Raw genomic sequence first — 21894 nt, 5'->3', positions numbered from 1 at the left:
TGAGGTAATAACTATTTAATACTTTGATATTGATAATAGTTGTAATGTACATCATGTAGTACTACTGAGGTAATAACCGTCTAATACTTTTATATTGACAATAGTTGTTGTGTACATCATGTAGTACTGCTGAGGTAATAACTATTAATACTTTGATATTGACAATAGTTGTAATGTACATCATGTAGTACTACTTAGGTAATAACTTTTTAATACTTTTATATTGACAATAGTTGTAGTGTACATCATGTAGTACTACTGAGGTAATAACTATTTAATACTTTGATATAGACAATAGTTGTAATGTACATCCTGTAGTACTACTGAGGTAATAACTGTTTAATACTTTTGACAATAGTTGTAATGTACATCATGTAGTACTACTGAGGTAATAACTATTTAATACTTTGATATTAATAGTTGTAATGTACATCATGTAGTACTACTGAGGTAATAACCGTCTAATACTTTTATATTGACAATAGTTGTTGTGTACATCATGTAGTACTGCTGAGGTAATAACTATTAATACTTTGATATTGACAATAGTTGTAATGTACATCATGTAGTACTACTTAGGTAATAACTTTTTAATACTTTTATATTGACAATAGTTGTAGTGTACATCATGTAGTACTGGATGTAATAACTTTTTAATACTTTGATATTGACAATAGATGTAATGTACATCATGCAGTAGTACTATTGAGGTAATAACTATTAATACTTTGATATTGACAATAGTTGTAATGTACATCCTGTAGTACTACTGAGGTAATAACTAATACATTTATATTTGATAAGTCAAAACTAGAAATATTTTCTGTCAAATGTATTTTGTCTTCACCTTCTTGGCTGTTTAGAAATTATTTATTTTATTGATATCATTTTTTGTCAGAGTGTTTGGAGCAGATTAGTGATTGAGTGGACTAAAAGTGAGAGTAATTAACCAGACTAAGTAAATTGATTGCATTCAAGGTTGGTCTCACTACTTTAGCTCAAATGTACAAAAACCTTCAGTTAAAAATGTCTTCTTTTGAAAAGTGTTGAAGTATTATTAATAATAAGATGCCTGCTGGTATACGCGCTGGTGGTCGGCTACATTCAATTCTCTCTCTGTTGTGGCAAAATAATCATGATTATTTGAAGTCTTTTTTTGATCACGACTAATCGCGTCATTATTGGCTCATTTGAAACATCCATCCATTTCTACCGCTTATTTATTCCCTTTTGGGGTCGCTGGCGCCTATCTCAGCTACAATCGGGCGGAAGGCGGGGTACACCCTGGACAAGTCGCTATCTCATCGCAGGGCCAACACAGATAGACAGACAACATTCACACTCTTATTCACACACTAGGGCCAATTTAGTGTTGCCAATCAACCTATCCCCAGGTGCATGTCTTTGGAAGTGGGACGAAGCCAGAGAACTCACGCATTCACGTGGAGAACATGCAAACTCCACACAGAAAAATCCTGAGCCTGGATTTGAACCCAGGACTGCAGGACCTTCGTATTGTGAGGCAGACGCACTAACCCCTCTGCCAACGTGAAGCCCCTCATTTGAAACATGAATCTTAATTTCACCACCAAAACTTTTTTAACCTTTTAATAGAAAAAGCAGTAAATAATCGTCATCATTTTAAAGAACTGTATGGAAAAACTACACTAGCAGCAGAGTGTCAATAAACACATTTATTGGTGCAATATTCGATGAGTATTTCAAGTTAAATGTAAATAACTGTGTCAATGTACAAAGTCTTTTAAAACCTTTATTTTGTTAGCAGTCAGAGCGGATCTTGCACACAGCGCTCTTATTGTGAAGAAAAAATAGTATTAAAAAACACATTTCAATCATAGCAACATTAGATTTGTAATTGCCTTTTTTTACTTTTTACACTTATTTTACTACCATCATGTTTTTGTGTCATTTATCAAATGTAATTAAACACAAATTACAAACATCAAAAAATAAAAACATTTAGTAACAATATATTTAAATAGCAATATGAAATAGTTTAATTCACTTTTTCTATTTTAATAATTTTTTAATTCAATGTTTTACATTTTGAGCTCATTTTACCAGCATATTGTGTCATAAATCAAATGTCATTTAAACACCAAAAATGATCGGTGCAATAAATGTGACCAATATTTTAATATATTTTGTAAATGTACCTTTAGGTTCATGTAAGGTACTTCTACAAAACCTTTACTTTGTTAGCACAGTCAAAAAATTGATAGAAGATCAAATCAGCTTATCCGTTTATTTTTTATTCAATTTTTTTTTTACTGTTTACACTTATTTTACCACTATAGTGTTTTGTGTCATGTCAAATGTAATCAAACACAGATGACTAACAATCAAAAAGTAAAACATTTTTTTTTGTAACAAATGGAAAAAATACAATTCTGTTTTTTACCTTTTATGCTAATTTTACCAGCTGATTGTGTACTTTTTGTGCCATAAATAAAATGTCATTAAAGGAAAAAATCCATCGGTGCAATAAATTCAATATTTTAAGCCAATGCATAATATTTGTGTAAATGTACCTTTAAGTTCATGTAAGGTACTTTTTCAAAACCACAGTCAGACCGGGTGTTGCATACAGCGCTCTTATTGTGAAGGTGAGGAATACTTCACCTTAAATCAACAACAAGATATAAATTACTAACTAATAAAAAATATAGAACTAACAACAAAAAATTGTAATATTAGCTTTTTATTTCCATTTTTTTTTTTTTTACTTTTGACACCCTTTTCATCCGTTTTACAGGCTGAGGAAGTTTTTTTCCATGCTAATAATTTTAGCGACAGCCACGCTGACATCTTGCCGCTGCTGGTGCACTTTGCAAAAAACAGGCCATCCACTTTGTGTTGCAGGGCTTTTATTTTGGCGGTACACTCACACAGCAAACATGGTGTCACAAAAGGGAAGCTGCAGATGTAAACAACAAACATGTCGCCTAGCTTAGCTTAGCACGTGACGACAAGATGTTTCTCAGCATGGCTGTCGTACGCATGCGACATGGCAACAAGCCGAGGGCAAACATCCCGACAGGCGAACAACTCGGCTTGTTCGTACAATGCTTAGCGATAAGCGTCAACATTCGCATGCTAGCGTATGTCGGAACCTTTTACAGATGTAAAATGAGCTCTTTTTTTTTTTATGGCACATTCTATACACGACGGGAAAAAAAAGTGGAATACATTTTTTTCCTTAAAACTATCATTGCCCAAAAAATATTAATGAATCAAAATCAATTCATTTATATGAAATATTACACTTTGAAATATTTTTGGAGTCAAAATGTTGCATATTTTGTGTTTGCCATAAAAAAAAAAACAAAGTCTTCTTTGACAAAAAGGAAGTAAAACAAACAAAAATACATTTAAAAAAAATACTTATAAATTGACAGATAGATCTGAAGTTTATTAGGAGGTGTTAAAAGTAAAAAACATTTTTAAAGGTATAATTTATTTTCAACAATTTTAAGAGTAGGACCCTTTTGGGTCCCTGAGAGTTTTAGTGAGATTTTTTTAAAACTGACATCACTCATACAATAACAATGAACCAAAACCAATGTTATGAATTATGGATCTATTCAATTACTTCACATCAAATATTTTACTTTAAAATATTTTTGGGGTCGGGGTGTGGGGTGAGGGGGTTTTAATATTTGCCGTTAGAAAAAAACATTTTCAATGACAAAAAGGCTATTAAAAACTTTTTTTTAACCTTATACTCGACAGATCTGAAGTTAATTTGGTGATTTAAGTGTTGAAAGTAAAAGAAAATTATGTATGACTTATTTTTGGAAATTTTATGAGTAAAAACCTTTTGGGTCCCTTGGAGTTTTCGTGTGATTAAAAAAACATCAAACTGCCATAACTAATAAAATAATGACGAATCAAAATCAATGTTATGAATTATTGACATATTTATTGTTCCAATTACTTCTCATCAAATTTTACACTTTAAAATTTTGCATATTTTGTGTTTTTGCCATAAAAAAACACAAAATATTCTTTGACAAAAAGAACGTAAAACGAACAAAAAGACGTCCAAACAAAAAATTACTTATGATTGACAGATCTGAAGTTTATCTAGAAGTGTTGAAAGTAAAATTAATAAATAAATAAAAAAGTTATGATTTATTTTTCATCAATTTTCTGAGTGGGACTCTTTTGGGTCCCTGAGAGTTTTACAGTTTTTTTTTTTTTCATTCAAACTGACATTACTCATAAAATAATAATGAACCAAAATCAATGCTATGAATTATGGATCTCTTTAAGGCTCAAGTTACTTCACATCAAATATTACAGTTTTTAATATCTTGAGGGGAGATATTGCATATTTTGTGTTTTTGCCATAAAAAAGGATTTTGTCAAAAATGGCTTGAAGCATAAAAACAAAAAGCTTAATATCGACAGACAGATCTGAAAGTGATCTACAGGCCCAAAGCATTGAATAAAAATCATAATATGATTTAATTTTATGACTGGTTTGTATCGCTTTTATAAATGACAAATAACAAAATGGCTGCCACAGTTTGGCCCCCATGATGTAAACATGCACAATAAATCAATGCACTGATTGATTGATTGATTATTGTTCTAATCAGCACTGCTGCTCCACAGGACAACAAAACACCAGAAAAAAGGCACTTGAGTTTTTTAGCAAGAAAAGGACACATGGTAACCTTTAGCATGTTAGCAAAACACCCTTCACCTTCAGTGTTTTTGGTTAGCATGCTGCTAAGTGTCCACACACATTTGTGTGCAGACAAACACATTCGTACCCAGTTGATAAGTATGAAAAAGTTAGCACGACGGCGCTTAAATGGAATGTTAGCGTCGGAACGAGGGTTGCATAATGCGCCAAAATTTGTCTAATCAAAGTGTTTGACTCTTCTGTTCCTTTTAAATCAACTCATTCATTTTTGCTGCCTGGAAAAACTACAATCTGCGTTAAAAAAAGAAGAAAGAAGCACAAACGTTCACATTATTCAGAAAAGGAAGTGATTATTGCTGCTTTTACAACCAAACGGCTGTTCACGCCATCTCGAGTATTTGAATCTTTTGTTCCATTCCACCCAGTAGACTTAAGTAAACACATCGTCTCACGCTTCAAAATGTTTGGCTAATAAAACCTTCACGTTCTACAAGAAGTAGCGGTAGAACATTCACGTCGTACAGGAAGTAGCGGTAGAACATTCACGTCGTACAGGAAGTAGCGGTAGAACCTTCACATCGTAGAGGAATTAGCGGTAGAACATTCACGTCGTACAGGAAGTAGCGGTAGAACCTTCACATCGTAGAGGAATTAGCGGTAGAAAGTTCACGTTGTACAAGAAGTAGCGGTAGAAGTACAGGAAGTAGCGGTAGAACCTTCACGTCGTTCAGGAAGTAACGGTAGAAGTACAGAAAGTAGCGGCAGAACGTTCATGTCGTACAGGAAGTAGCGGTAGAACGTTCACGTCGTAAAGGAAGTAGCGGTAGAAGTAAAAAAGTAGGGGTAGAAGTAAAGGAAATAGCAGTAAAACGTTCACGTCATACAGGAAGTAGCGGTAGAAGTACAGGAAATAGTGGTAGAACGTTCACGTCGTACAGAAAGTAGCGGTAGAAGTACAGGAAGTAGCGGTAGAACGTTCATGTTGTACAGGAAGTAGCGGTAGAAGTACAGGAAGTAATGGTTGAACGTTCACGTCATACAGGAAGTAGCGGCAGAACCTTCACGCTGTACAGGAAGTAGCGGTAGAAGTACAGGAAGTAGCAATAGAACCTGCACGTCATTCAGGAAGTAGCGGTAGAACATTTACGTCGTACAGGAAGTAGCGGGTGAAGTACAGGAAGTAGCGGTAGAACGTTCATGTCGTTCAGGAAGTAGCGGTAGAATGTTCAAATCGTACAGATAGTAGCGGTAGAACGTTCATGTCATTCAGGAAGTAGCGGTAGAACATTCACATCGTACAGATAGTAGCGGTAGAACATTCATGTCGTACAGGAAGTAGCGGTAAAACATTCACGTCATACAGGAAGTAGCGGAAAAACGTTCACGTTGGACAGGAAGCAGCGGTACAAGTACAGGAAGTAGCGGTAGAACGTTCACGCCATACAGGAAAAAGCGGTAGAACGTTCACGTCGTACAGGAAGTAGCGGTAGAAGTACGGGAAATAATAGCGTTAGAAGTACAGGAATTAACAGTAGAACGTTCATGTCGTACAGTAAGTAGCGGTAGAAGTACAGGACGTAGCAGTAGAACAGTCACGTCATACAGGAAGTAGCGGTATAAGTACAGGAAGTAGCAGTAGAACGGTCACGTCGTACAGGAAGTAGCAGTAGAAGTACAGGAAGTAGCAGTATGACGTTTACGTCATACAGGAAGTAGGGGTAGAAGTACAGGAAGTAGTGGTAGAACATTCATGTCATACAGGAAGTAGCAGTAAAAGTACAGGAAGTAGCGGTAGAAGTACAGGAAGTAGCGGTAGTACGTTCACGTCGTACAGGAAGTAGCAGTAGAAGTACAGGAAGTAATGGTTGAACGTTCGCGTCGTACAGGAAGTAGTGGTAGAACGTTTACGTTGCACTGGAAGTAGCGGTAGAAGTACAGGAAGTAGCGGTAGAATGTTCACGTTATACAGGAAGTAGCGGTAGAAGTACAGGAAGTAACGGTTGAACGTTCACGTCGTACAGGAAGTAGTGGTAGAACGTTCACATCGTACAGGAAGTAGCAGTAGAACGTTTACGTCATACAGGAAGTAGCGGTAGAAGTACAGGAAGTAGTGGTAGAACATTCATGTCATACAGGAAGTAGCAGTAAAAGTACAGGAAGTAGCGGTAGAATGTTCACGTCGTACAGGAAGTAGCGGTAGAACGTTCACGTTGTACAGGAAGTAGCGGTAGAAGTACAGGAAGTAATGGTTGAACGTTCACGTCGTACAGGAAGTAGTGGTAGAACGTTCACATCGTACAGGAAGTAGCAGTAGAACGTTTACGTCATACAGGAAGTAGCGGTAGAAGTACAGGAAGTAGTGGTAGAACATTCATGTCATACAGGAAGTAGCAGTAAAAGTACAGGAAGTAGCGGTAGAATGTTCACGTCGTACAGGAAGTAGCGGTAGAACGTTCACGTTGTACAGGAAGTAGCGGTAGAAGTACAGGAAGTAATGGTTGAACGTTCACGTCGTACAGGAAGTAGTGGTAGAACGTTCACATCGTACAGGAAGTAGCAGTAGAACGTTTACGTCATACAGGAAGTAGCGGTAGAAGTACAGGAAGTAGTGGTAGAACATTCATGTCATACAGGAAGTAGCAGTAAAAGTACAGGAAGTAGCGGTAGAATGTTCACGTCGTACAGGAAGTAGCGGTAGAACGTTCACGTTGTACAGGAAGTAGCGGTAGAAGTACAGGAAGTAATGGTTGAACGTTCACGTCGTACAGGAAGTAGTGGTAGAATGTTTACGCCGTACAGGAAGTAGCAGTAGAACGTTTACGTCGTACAGGAAGTAGCAGTAGAACGTTTACGTCGTACAGGAAGTAGCGGTAGAACTTTTACGTCGTACAGGAAGTAGCGGTAGAACGTTTACGCCGTACAGGATGTAGCGGTAGAACGTTTACGTCGTACAGGATGTAGCGGTAGAACGTTTACGTCGTACAGGAAGTAGCAGTAGAACGTTTACGTCGTACAGGAAGTAGCGGTAGAAGTACAGGAAGTAGCGGTAGAATGTTTAAGTCATACAGGAAGTAGTGGTAGAAGTACAGGAAGTAGTGGTAGAACGTTGATGTCCTACAGAAAGTAGCAGTAAAAGTACAGGAAGTAGCGGTAGAACGTTTACGCCGTACAGGATGTAGCGGTAGAACGTTTACGTCGTACAGGATGTAGCGGTAGAACGTTTACGTCGTACAGGAAGTAGCAGTAGAACGTTTACGTCGTACAGGAAGTAGCGGTAGAAGTACAGGAAGTAGCGGTAGAATGTTTAAGTCATACAGGAAGTAGTGGTAGAAGTACAGGAAGTAGTGGTAGAACGTTGATGTCCTACAGGAAGTAGCAGTAGAAGTACAGGAAGTAGCGGTAGAATGTTCACGTCATACAGGAAGTAGCGGTAGTAGTACAGGAAGTAGCGGTAGAATGTTCACGTCATACAGGAAGTAGCAGTAGAAGTACAGGAAGTAGCGGTTGAACGTTCACGTCATACAGGAAGTAGCGGTAGAAGTACAGGAAGTAGCGGTAGAACGTTGATGTCGTACAGGAAGTAGTGGTAGAAGTACAGGAAGTAGCGGTAGAAGTCAGTGAATATTTCACGCAGCCTTTCAAAAAATTTACTGAGCAGAAGAAAGGAAAGTAGTTTTTTATTCTGCTGAAAACAAAGAGGTGGCGCCAAAGGACTCTCTTCCGGAGCGTTTCTTCCTGTCACTCACATGTGGAAATAAAGTGTCAAATGTTGCTAGCATGCTAGCAAAGAGTTGTGATGTGAATTCAAGCTGGGGACCTAATTTGGATTTGTACCCACTCTAAATCCTTCCATTTTCTACTGCTTAATAATGTATACGTCTATATAAATATACCTTTTTTTGTAAAATCACTTTTTAAAAATGTTGTTTGTCTCCAAGCTACTTTCTACCCCAAAAGGGATAAGCGGTAGAAAATGGCTGGCCAGATAATGATTATTCCAAATGATACATTGCCAGAGTGGCTTTGAACGGAGGATGGATTCTGGATCAAATTGTCCTGCAAGAACCAGAAGGAGAAGGAATGGTGAGGAGTCCAAAGTTCCCATTATGAACTATAAGCCAGGACTACATATAGTTTTTCTTAGAAACAAAACAAAGCCACTGAAAAGGTGTGTTATTGTTTGTGCTACGGCGCCATTTTTGGAGCAGTTTGCTCACTGACTTGCTTCTGTTTGGACTTCAAACAGGAAGTACAAGTGCTTGTATGCATTCATCATTCCTCACTCTATGCAAGGTGTGTAAGTTTGACAGTAAAACTAAAACTATCCTTACGTACTACAGCGTCTCATGTGTAGCGTTGTTTTCATGCATGTTTGTACCTGCTATCGTATTGTCATGTTAGCGTCCTTAGCAATAATTCATATGCAAACACAGTAGTATTAACTTACAATGACATTGTTTTTGTATTGTTTCACTGTCATAAATTCCTCAGTAAATTCAGCAAAACGTCAGCGTGGAGTTATTCGGTCTGTTTTGCTGACTGAAGAGCTAGCCTGCGCCATGACCATGACTTCTGTTTTGTTTGACCAGCCCTTTTACTGCCCTGTTACAGACACCGTTTGAAAACAATTAAGGTATGTAAATAAACATTTACTAAATATTTGGTATATAGCTGCGGATAATATATGTACAAATATTTTAGTGGGTGTGGCTTATAAAGCGCTGTCCGGACAATACGGTGATAGTAGCTAGAAGTTTGTCTGGGTGTAAAAAAGTGTCGACTTATATTCCAGGTCAACACCTCATTGCTTTGCCATTTGCTAGCACGTTAGCCACATGCTAATTAGCCGTGAAAAAGGTGGCAAAAAGAGCGGACGAAGTTGACGGCGTTTTCCACTTCAAAAGTAAAGGACTCATCCTGCGTTAAAAACATAATTTACAAGTCAGAGAAGATAGCAAATGTCCACAATCACATGAAGTTTTGGTCCTAGGAATAAAAAAAAGTTTAAGTTGACTTTGTTCCACGCAGAGTTAGGTACGCGAGTGTAAAGAACGTGTTATCTTAGGAAGCTCCACCTCTTCCTGTTGTCCCCGCCCAGCTAGTGACGGACAATAGAAGTTCCTACTAGCAAGCGCAGAAGGCGGGGTCCTGGCAGCGGGGCTGCCCTAAGACTTGCCTGCGTTGGACAGGAACACAGAAGGTGGGGTCCTAGCAGCGGGGCTGCCCTAAGACTTGCCTGCGTTGGACAGGAACGGCGGCGAGCCAAAGAGGTCTTCAGCCAGCAGGGGTCTGGAGGACTGGGGGGGCTCCGGGTCCTCGGGCTTCTCTGTGAGGACGACACAGGTGAGGACGCCAGCCGAGGTGGGTTTAGGCACCAGGTCAAAGGTCACTTGCTTGCTCGCAGCAGGTCAAACTCCCGGTCGATCAGCTCCTCCTCGGTCAGTCGGGAGAAGTTGTCCTCTCCGAAGGGGTTCCAGCAAGACATGTCGGGGGGGAGCGAGGACGAGGACCTGTGTGCACAACATAGCAGCTTGAGGATCAACAATCTTCACCATGATATCAGATTATTGATCAACAATGTTCACCATGATATCAGCTTTAGGATCAACAATGTTCACCATGATATCATCTTAAGGATCAACATTGTTCACCATGTTATCAGATTTAGGATCAACAATGTTCACCATGAAATCAGATTTAGGATCAACAATGTTCACCATGATATCAGATTTATGATGAATTATGTCCACTATGATATCTGATTTAGAATTAACAATGTTCACCATGATATCAGATGTATGATAGATACTGTTCTCCATGATATCAAATTTTGACTCAATGTTCTCCATGATATCAGATTTAGGATGAACAATGTTCACCATGATATCAGATTTAGGATGAACAATGTTCACCATATCAGATTTAGGATCAACAATGTTCACCATGATATCAGATTTAGGATCAACAATGTTCACCATTATATCAGATTTAGAATTAACAATGTTCACCGTGATATCAAATGTATGATAGATACCGTTCCCCATGATATCAAATGTATGATAGATACTGTTCTCCATGATATCATATGATAGATACTGTTCTCCATGATATCAGATTTAGGACGAACAATGTTCACCATATCAGATTTAGGATCAATAATGTTAGTTATATCAGATTTAGGATCAATAATCTTCAATATGATATCAGATTTAGGATCAATAATGTTAGTTACATCAGATTTAAGATCAATAATGTTCACCACAATTGTGTTGCCGTGGCATTTTCAGCGCATGAAGTAAGATGTTTTTCAAAGTAAAAGTCAAGATGTGAAGAAGGACACCTTTCTTTCATGACCAGTTTGATGTTTGGAGACAATCGTCATCAGTATCATACAATTGTGCAGTTTAACAGTATTAGACCACCTTTGGACTCATGTGGCTTTTGTCCTCAAGAAAACCACAAAACAACTTTTATATCATTTAGGAACAAATCAAATAAAAATATAATTCTAATCGCTTTAGTGTTGTTTTTATACAGACTCTATACTAGCTGGCAATAGTTTTCTCGTCACACTCGTGTGTGTGTGTGTGTGTGAGAGCCATTGATGCTGATGAAAAGGAGTAGATGCAAAAGACAGCCACTAGAGGGCAGTGCGACGCTGAAGAAGATGGCAGACAGTGTGTGTGGCCCACCTTTCATGAGTGGAATGGGTGTAGGAGGGTGAGGGTGAGGGCGCCCCCACCTGGCCCACAGACAGCTGCAGGTCCAAGGAGGAGGACATGGGGACTTGCTGCTGGAGGAAGGTCTGCTGGTACTGATGCAGCTGGAGGAGGGAGAGGAGGAAAGTCACACTGAGGACGCCATGTTGGAAGAAGTGTGCAAAGTGTTCATACTGTACAAAAAGTGTCAACTGTTGATTGTGCAAAGTGTTCATACTGTACAAAAAGAGTCAACTGTTAAGTGTGTGAAGTGTGCAGACTTTTCAAACTTTGAAAAGTTTGGAAAGTGTTAATATTGTGCAGACTTTTCATATTGTGTAGTGTTTATGCTGTGTGAAGTCTGTAAACGTTCCAAATAATGTAGTGTGCAAAGTGTTTGTACCGTGCAAAGTGCGCAAAATTGTAAAGTGTGCAAACTTCTCAAAGTGTGTTAAGTGTTTACGTACAGTTTAAATGGTCGTATCCATGTGTATGTATATGAATTATATACACACACACACACATACATATATATATATATATATATATATATATATAAATAAATATATATATATGTCTTGATTGGATTATCCAGAGAATAGTGCTCGATACCGTGGTAGAGCGCGATGTAGGTGTGGGAAAAAAATCACAAGACTACTTCATCTCTACAGATCTGTTTCATGAGGGGTTCCCTCAATCATCTCCTGATGATTGAGGGAACCCCTCGTGAAACAGATCTGTAGAGATGAAGTAGTCTTGTGATTTTTTTCCCACACCTATATATATATATATATATGTCTGTGTGTGTGTATATATATGTACACACACACATATACAAAACCCGTTTCTATATGAGTTGGGAAATTGTGTTAGATGTAAATATAAACGGAATACAATGATTAATAATAATAATTAACTTTGAATTTCATGGCTGCAACACGTGCCAAAGTAGTTGGGAAAGGGCATGTTCACCACTGTGTTACATCATCTTTTCTTTTAACAACACTCAACAAATGTTTGGGAACTGAGGAAACTAATTGTTGAAGCTTTGTGTGCAGACTAATTGGGAACAGGTGAGTGCCATGATTGGGTATAAAAACATAATATCATCAAAAGGTTCAGAAAATCTAGGGAAATCACTCCACGTAAGCGGCATAGCCGGAAACCAACCTGGAATGAGTGTGACCTTCGATCTTTCAGACAGCACCGCATCAAAAAACCAACATCAATCTTTAAAGGGTATCACCACATGGGATCAGGAACACTTCAGAAAACCACTGTCACTAAATACAGTTGGTCGCTATATCTGTAAGTGGAAGTTAAAGCTCTACTATGCAAAGCGAAAGCCATTTATCAACAACATCCAGAAACGCCGCCGGATTCTCTGGGCCCGAGATCATCTAAGATGGACTGATGCAAAGTGGAAAAGTGTTCTGTGGTCTGACGAGTCCACATTTCAAATTCTTTTTAGAAATATTCGACACGGTGTCATCCGAACCAAAGGGGAAGTGAACTATCCAGACTGTTATCGACGCAAAGTTAAAAAAACAGCATCTGTGATGGTATGGGGGTGCATTAGTGCCCAAGGCATGGGTAACTTACACATCTGTGAAGGCACCATTAATGCTGAAAGGTACATACAGGTTTTGGAACAACATATGCTGCCATCTAAGCTCCGTCTTTTTCATGGACGCACGCCCCTGCTTATTTCAGCAAGACAATGCCAAGCCACATTTAGCACGTGTTACAACAGCGTGGCTTCGTAAAAAAAGAGTGCGGGTACTTTCCTGGTCCGCCTGCAGTCGAGACCTGTCTCCCATGGAAAATGTGTGGCGCAGTATGAAGCGTAAAATACGACACCGGAGACTCAGGACTGTTGAACGACTGAAGCTCTACATAAAACAAGAATGGGAAAAATAATTCCACTTTCAAAGCTTCAACAATTAGTTTCCTCAGTTCCCAAACGTTTATTGAGTGTTGTTAAAAGAAAAGGTGATGTAACACAGTGGTGAACATGCCCTTTCCCAACTACTTTGGCACGTGTTGCAGCCATGAAATTTTAAGTTAATTATTATTTGCAAAAAAAAAATAAAGTTTGAGATTGAACATCAAATATGTTGTCTTTGTAGTGCACTCAACTGAATATGGGTTGAAAAGGATTTGCAAATCATTGTATTCCGTTTATATTTACATCTAACACAATTTCCCAACTCATATGGAAACGGGGTTTGTACATACATATATATGTATATGTCTATATAAATATACATATATATATATATATTGTATATATATATATATATATATATATATATATATATATATATATATATACACGTTCATGAAAGTAATTGAATGACTTCTTCCAAGTAAAAGTAACACCTTCATCAACACTGCTTGTGATTGGCTGATGGATGAAACATGGATGACGATCAGGGTGATATCATTTGGAAGGATGCTGGCCCTTTAAGAAAAGGGACTGAAGTCTGCCTCATATGTTAGCGTGCCACGGTGCTCACGTTCACCCTCTGTTCATCCCCTCACAGCAGATTGCCACAGAGTCGAACAGATGGTGGCAGCTATAAATTGCGCCGCCTGTTGACAACTTCTTTTTTTTTCCCCCCTGAATGTTTGCGGCAAGTAGTGAGCGTCTGCTTCCAAGGCCCGGCGTGGGAGGACGGTCCTGACCTATTTAGAGCTCTAAAGACTGAACATCAAATATTCTATTTTTCGAAATGAGAAATGCTCCATATTTGTTGTTTATTTGGAACACTTTGATGAGTGGGACCCTTTGGACCCCCAAGGATTTTAGTGGCATTTGTTTGAAGTGTTAGTGCTCCAAAAATACTGAATTAAAGGCAGCGAGGGCCCCTAGCGGTCTGATCCTCAGCTGCACAAGCTAGCTCTTGGTACAAGGAACGTCGCCTGAGCTGGTGCACAAGGTGGAGAACTTCCGGCTGGATCTAGTCAGACTCACTGATGCACGGTAAGGGCTCTGGAACCAGTTCTCTCCAGAGGGGCTGGACTCTCTTCCACTCGGGTGTTGCCAGCAGGGAGAGGCGACCTGCTCTACTTGTTGCCCCTCGGCTCAGAGCCTGAATGTTGGACTTGAACTCTGTGGGTGAGAGGGTAGCTTCCCTCTGCCCGTGGGTGTGGGGAGAGGTCCTGACTGTTGTTTGGTCTTACGCACCAACCAGCAGTTCTTAGTACCCACCCTTTCTGGAGTCTCTAGAGGGAAAACTGGAGAGTGCATTCTTTTGTTTCAACGACAGACAGTGGAGAGGCGTGTTCGGGAAGAATGGCCACCCTGATCTGAACCCAAGTGGTGTTTTCTTATTGGACTTGTGTGCTGGTCACAGATTGTCCATAACAAACATGTTCAAACACAAGGGTGTCCATATGTGCACTTGGCACCAGGACACCCAAGGCCCCAGTTCCATGATCCACTTTGTTGGTCTCTCATGGCCTCATGTTTTGGACACTCGGGTGAAGGAGGCGGGGCTTTCAGCCGATCACCACCTGGTGGTGAGTCAGCTCCGATGGTGGGGGAGGATGCCGGACAGACCTGGAAAGCCCAAACACATTGTGGGGGTCTGCTGGGAACATCTGGCAGAGTCTCCTGTTAGAGAGTTTCAATTACCACCTCCGGAAAAACTTTGACCATGTCATAAGGAAGGAACTGTACATTGAGTCCGAGTGGACCATCTTCCAGGCCTCTTGTCGAGGCAAGTGATCAGACCTGTTGCCGGAAGGTGGTTAGGGCCTGTCGTGGTGGTAATCCCACAACCCTCTGAAGAAGGAGTCTTAGAGGGTCCTTTTGGCTCATGGGATTCTAGAGGCAGCGGACAGATACCGAAAAGCCAAGAAGTGTGCAGCTTTGACGGTTGTAGAAGCAAAAAGTCAGACATGGGTTGAGCTTGGAGAAGCCATGTAGAACGACCTCAATGTAGTTCTGAACCACCATCCGCTACCTCAGAACGGGGAAGCAGTGCAATGTCAACACCGTGTATAGTGGGGATGGTGTTCAGTTGACCTCGACTGCGGATGTTGTGGATCGGTGGAGAGAATACTTCAAAGACCTCCTCAATCCCACCAACACGTTTTCCAATGATGAAGCAGAGCCTGGGGACTCTGTGGTGGGATCTCCTATTTCTGGGGCTGAGGTTGCCTAGGTAGTTAAGAAGCTCCTTGGTGGCAAGGCCCCGGGGGTAGATAAGATCTGCGCGGAGTTCCTTAAGGCTCTGGATGCTGTGGGGCTGTCTTGGTTGACAAGATTCTGCAGCATTGCTTGGACATCTGGGGCGCTGGATTGGCAGACCGGGGAGGTGGTTTCACTCTTTGGTGGTATCAAACTCCTCAGACTTCCCGGTAAGGTATAGTCAGATGTACTGGAGAGGAGGCTACGCCGGACAGATTTCGTCCTTGTTGTGGAACTGTCGACTAACTCTATACTGTCTGCAGGATTCTCAAGGGTGTGTGGGAGTTTTCCCCACCAGTCAACATGTGTTTTGTGGACTTGGAGAAGGCATTTGACCGTGTCCCTCGGGAAGTCCTGTGGATTGTGCGCAGAGAGTATGGGGTATTGGACCGCCACAATCAGACTTCCTGTATGATTAGTGTCAGAGCTTGGTCCGCATTGCAGGCAGTAAGTCGGACTTGTTCCCGGTGGACGTTGGGACTCCGCCAAGGCTGCCCTTTGTCACCTATTCTATTAACATCTTTTATGGACAGAATATTCAGGCGCAATCAGGGCGTTGAGGGGATCAGGTTTGGTTGCTCCAGGATTAGGTTTCTGCTCTTTGCAGATGAAGTGGTCCTGCTGGCTTCATCTGGCCAGGATCTTCAGCTCTCACTGGATCGGTTCGCAGCCGAGTGTGAAGCAACTGGGATGAAAATCAGCACCTTCAAGTCAAGAGTCCATCGTTCTCGCCTGGGAAAGGGTGAAGTGCTATCTGCCATTGGGGAAGAGACCCTGCCCTAAGTGGAGGAGTTCAATTACCTCGGGATCTAGTTCACAAATGAGGGAAGAGTGGATGGTGAGATAGAAAGGCGGATCAGTGTGGCGTCTTCAGTAATGCGGACGCTGTATCGATCTGTCATAGTGAAGAAGGAGCTGAGCCGGAAAGCAAACCTCTCAAAATACCGGTGGATCTACGTTCCCATCCTCACATATGGTCATGATCTTTGGGTTATGACCGAAAGGACAAGATCACGGGTACAAGCAGCTGTTGAGACTCTCTTAGAGATCGGGTGAGAAGGTCTGTCATTCGGGAGGATCCCAGAGTAAAGGCGCTGCCGCTCCACATGGAGAGGAGCCAGATGAGATGGTTCGGGCATCTGGTCAGGATGCCCCCCGGACACCTCTCTGGGGAATGTTTAAGGCACGTCCGGCCAGTAGGAGACCACGGGGAATACCCAGGACATTATGGAGAGACTATGTCTCCCGGCTGGCCTGGGAACGCCTCGGAACCCCCCGAGAAGATCTCCACCAAGTATCTTGGGGGAGGGAAGTCTTCTCTACTTAGGCTGCTGCCCCCGCGACTCGACTTTGGATAAGCGGAAGAAAGAGGATGGATGGAAAATAAGGCTTATTTTTTAAGTTTTTACGACTGAGACCCTTCCGGGTCCCGAGACCAAACTCGAGGGGAACCTTGATGGTAAAAACAATCTTTATATTGAGTTGGTTTTTGATAATGGAACACATTAAAATGGTCACAGCGTGGCCCTCAATGGAAAAGGTTTGGACACCCCTGGATTATCTTCTTGCAGAGCGCTCACCATGGCGGCGTACTGGACCTGAGCAGCCGGCTGCTGACACATGGCTTGCATCATCTGCTGCTGCTGAAGAACCACCTGCTGATGCTGATGCTGATGATGCTGATGATGAAGACCCTGCTGCTGCTGCTGCTGCTGCTGCTGCTGCTGCTGAAAAAGAAAAGCCTGCTGCTGCTGCTGTTGTTGCAGATGGATGGACTGTTGCACAGCCTGTTGGTACTGAGAGAGGTTGGCGGACATTAAAGACACCCCAGTCTTGGTGCAGGGTCCAGAGGGCACGAGTCACCTGGAGGTATTGGAGTTGATGTGCGTTGGCGTGTTGGTGCAGCTGCTGCAGGCGCAGGTCACCCGGCTGCAGCTGCTGCAGGACCCGATGCTGCGGCATGGAAGGCTGTCCTGACACCGGCGTGGGAGCTGGAGGGACGTATAGGACAAGCCGTGACTCTTCAGGAGGACTGCTGGTGGTCATGTATGAACACAACTTCAAAAGTTAGAAGAAAAAAAAGAAATGGTTGAAATTGCTCAACCGATATCAGATTCATGATCAATAACGTTGTGACTTTTAGGGCAGGAAGTGCCTTCTTATTTCCCCCCCAACTGACATGTCTTTCTTTCTTCTGGCCATCCACAGCGGGTCTACACATATGGATACTTTGTTCATCACTCCAAGTAACGTTTATAAGTTTTACAATACAACTAAAACAATTCTTGGGTTGCACTTTATTTTGATATGACATTGGGGTTATTTTATGTTGAAAGACAGCAGACATAGCAGGTACAGTTGTGATCAAAATTATTCAACCCCCACACAATTTTGGTGTTTTAGCAAGTTGGACATTTATTCCGTATTTTGTTTATAGTCATATCAAATAAAGATGTGTCAAATAGACAAATGCAACTTAAATTGTAACACTGTATTTTACAAAATACCAAAAAAGGACATTTTTCTTAATATCTCATTGACAAAATTATTCAACCCCCTTGTTACATGCATCTTTAGTACTTAGTAGAACACCCTTTGGCAGTAATTACATCCTTCAAACGTGATACATAACCGGACACAAGCTTCTTGCAACGATCTACAGGTATTTTAGCCCATTCCTCTTGAGTAAAGGCCTCCAGTTCATTCATATTCTTGGGCTTGCATGCTGCAACTGCCTTCTTCAAGTCCCACCACAGGCTTTCTATAGGATTTAGGTCTGGCGACTGTGAAGGCCACTCCAGAGTCTTCCAGCCCTTCTTCTGCAACCACTCTGATGTTGATTTGGAGTAGGGATGCACCGAATAATCGGTTACCGAATATATTCGGCCGAATATGGCAAAAAAAGCCACATTCGGCCTTCGGTGGAATGAGTTAAAAGCAAGGCCGAATAGTGGCGTGTGACGCAATGACGCAATTTTTTTCCGCGGTGACGCAATCAATTAAAGTGCAGTGACCCGGTGACGTTGAAAACCGGCGCCTTCGGAAAACTGTCAGCAGTGTGGAGATGTTTTAAAGTGTCGGAAAGTGACAAAAGAATTGCAGTTTGCAACGAATTTTCAGCCAAACTGTCTCGAGGAGGTGCCTCAGCAAAGACCTTCAGCACTACTGCTTTAATTTATCATTGAAAAGCCAAACACCCAGAAAAGCATGCCGAGTACGAGAGAGAGACGGCTGCGGCTACAGCTGCTGAAAAGACAGCTGGTCACAGCACTTGAACGCCCACCCCGTCCGTGGCCGACGTATTTGAGAGGACGAAAAAGTTTGCGACTGACAGTGCCAAAGCAAACGGAATTACAAAGAAGGTAATGGAGTTTATGGCTTTGGATGATCAACCGTTTAGTGTTGTGGAGGACATTGGCTTTCGGAGACTCATGGAGCACATTGAGCCTCGTTACACGATACCGAGCAGACGGTATTTAATCTGTTTACATTATTAGCCTGTTGTGTAGGCTACCTCTATAAGTGTATGACGTTACAAGCACACACTTATTGAGATGTACTTGAGCCTTCTGTTTACCATCCATCCATCATCTTCCGCTTATCCGAGGTCGGGTCGCGGGGGCAGCAGCCTAAGCAGGGAAGCCCAGACTTCCCTATCTCCAGCAACTTCGTCTAGCTCTTCCCGGGGGATCCCGAGGCGTTCCCAGGCCAGCGGGGAGACATAGTCTTCCCAACGTGTCCTGGGTCTTCCCCGTGGCCTCCTACCAGCTGGACGTGCCCTAAACACATCCCTAGGGAGGCGTTCGGGTGGCATCCTGACCAGATGCCCGAACCACTTCATCTGGCTCCTCTCGATGTGGAGGAGCAGCGGCTTTACTTTGAGTCCCTCCCGGATGGCAGAGCTTCTCACCCTATCTCTAAGGGAGAGCCCCGCCACCCGGCGGAGGAAACTCATTTCGGCCGCTTGTACCCGTGATCTTATCCTTTCGGTCATGACCCAAAGCTCATGACCATAGGTGAGGATGGGAACGTAGATCGACCGGTAAATTGAGAGCTTTGCCTTCCGGCTCAGCTCCTTCTTCACCACAACGGATCGATACAACGTCCGCATTACTGAAGACGCCGCACCGATCCGCCTGTCGATCTCACGATCCACTCTTCCCCCACTCGTGAACAAGACTCCTAGGTACTTGAACTCCTCCACTTGGGGCAGGGTCTCCTCCCCAACCCGGAGATGGCACTCCACCCTTTTCCGGGCAAGAACCATGCACTCAGACTTGGAGGTTCTGATTCTCATTCCGGTCGCTTCACACTCGGCTGCAAACCGATCCAGTGAGAGCTGAAGATCCCAGTCAGATGAAGCCATCAGGACCACATCATCTGCAAAAAGCAGAGACCTAATCCTGCGGCCACCAAACCGGAACCCCTCAACGCCTTGACTGCGCCTAGAAATTCTGTCTATAAAAGTTATGAACAGAATCGGTGACAAAGGACAGCCTTGGCGGAGTCCAACCCTCACTGGAAACGTGTCCGACTTACTGCCAGCAATGCGGACCAAGCTCTGACACTGATCATACAGGGAGCGGACTGCCACAATAAGGCAGTCCGATACCCCATACTCTCTGAGCACTCCCCACAGGACTTCCCGAGGGACACGGTCGAATGCCTTTTCCAAGTCCACAAAGCACATGTAGACTGGTTGAGCAAACTCCCATGCACCCTCAAGAACCCTGCCGAGAGTATAGAGCTGGTCCACAGTTCCACGACCAGGACGAAAACCACACTGTTCCTCCTGAATCCGAGGTTCGACTATCCGGCGAAGCCTCCTCTCCAGTACACCTGAATAAACCTTACCGGGAAGGCTGAGGAGTGTGATCCCACGATAGTTGGAACACACCCTCCGGTCCCCCTTCTTAAAGAGAGGGACCACCACCCCGGTCTGCCAATCCAGAGGTACCGCCCCCGATGTCCAAGCGATGCTGCAGAGTCTTGTCAACCAAGACGGCCCCACAGCATCCAGAGCCTTAAGGAACTCCGGGGCCGCCGAGGAGCTTTTTAACTACCTCAGCGACCTCAGCCCCAGAAATAGGAGAGTCCACTACAGATTCCCCAGGCACCGCTTCCTCAAAGGAAGACGTGTTGGTGGGATTGAGGAGGTCTTCGAAGTATTCCCTCCACCGATCCACAACATCCGCAGTCGAATTCAGCAGAACACCATCCGCACCATACACGGTGTTGATAGTGCACTGCTTCCCCTTCCTGAGGCGCCGTATGGTGGTCCAGAATCGCTTCGAAGCCGTCCGGAAGTCGTTTTCCATGGCTTCCCCGAACTCTTCCCATGTCCGAGTTTTTGCCTCCGCGACAGCTAAAGCTGCACACCGCTTGGCCCGTCGGTACCCGTCCACTGCCTCCGGAGTCCTATGAGCCAAAAGAACCCGATAGGACTCCTTCTTCAGCTTGACGGCATCCCTCACTGCTGGTGTCCACCAACGGGTTCTGGGATTACCGCCACGACAGGCACCAACAACCTTGCGGCCACAGCTCCAATCAGCCGCCTCGACAATAGAGGTTCGGAACATGGTCCACTCGGACTCAATGTCCCGCACCTCCCTCGTGACATGTTCAAAGTTCTCCCGGAGGTGTGAATTGAAACTCTCTCTGACAGGAGACTCTGCCAGACGTTCCCAGCAGACCCTCACAATGCGCTTGGGCCTGCCAGGTCTGTCCGGCATCCTCCCCCACCATCGCAGCCAACTCACCACCAGGTGGTGATCGGTAGAAAGCTCCGCCCCTCTCTTCACCCGAGTGTCCAAAACATAAGGCCGCAAATCCGATGACACAACTACAAAGTCGATCATGGAACTGCGGCCTAGGGTGTCCTGGTGCCAAGTGCACATATGGACACCCTTATGTTTGAACATGGTGTTTGTTATGGACAATCCGTGACGAGCACAAAAGTCCAATAACAAAACACCACTCGGGTTTAGATCCGGGCGACTATTCTTCCCAATCACGCCTCTCCAGGTTTCACTGTCGTTGCCAACATGAGCGTTGAAGTCTCTCAGTAGGACAAGGGAATCACCCGGAGGAGCACTTTCCAGTACTCCCTCGAGTGTACCCAAAAAGGGTGGGTATTCTGAACTGCTGTTTGGTGCGTAAGCACAAACAACAGTCAGGACCCGTCCCCCCACCCGAAGGCGAAGGGAAGCTACCCTCTCGTCCACTGGGTTGAACTCAAACGTGCAGGCTTTGAGCCGGGGGGCAACGAGAATTGCCACCCCAGCCCGTCGCCTCTCACTGCCGGCAACGCCAGAGTGGAAGAG

The 21894-nt window shown here is 43.1% G+C and overlaps 1 protein-coding gene across 2 annotated transcripts in view; it reads right to left on the bottom strand.

Moving 5' to 3' along the window:
• Positions 1-21894, bottom strand: part of bmp2k (BMP2 inducible kinase) — a 90014-nt gene that overhangs the window by 3749 nt on the left and 64371 nt on the right. Inside the window, exons 11-15 of one of the 2 annotated variants that reach the window (XM_061904907.1) lie at positions 17435-17562; positions 17152-17367; positions 11368-11498; positions 10070-10185; positions 9912-10001 (exon numbers count right to left, since the gene is read on the bottom strand). In XM_061904907.1, the coding sequence (XP_061760891.1) occupies positions 9912-10001; positions 10070-10185; positions 11368-11498; positions 17152-17367; positions 17435-17562 (681 nt within the window). The remainder of the gene's footprint in view (positions 1-9911; positions 10002-10069; positions 10186-11367; positions 11499-17151; positions 17368-17434; positions 17563-21894) is intronic. The other variant, XM_061904915.1, reaches the window with a different exon arrangement.

The sequence above is a fragment of the Nerophis ophidion genome, linkage group LG01, assembly GCF_033978795.1.
Source record: "Nerophis ophidion isolate RoL-2023_Sa linkage group LG01, RoL_Noph_v1.0, whole genome shotgun sequence".
NCBI lineage: Eukaryota > Metazoa > Chordata > Actinopteri > Syngnathiformes > Syngnathidae > Nerophis > Nerophis ophidion.
This window is presented reverse-complemented; position numbering and strand designations above follow the sequence as displayed.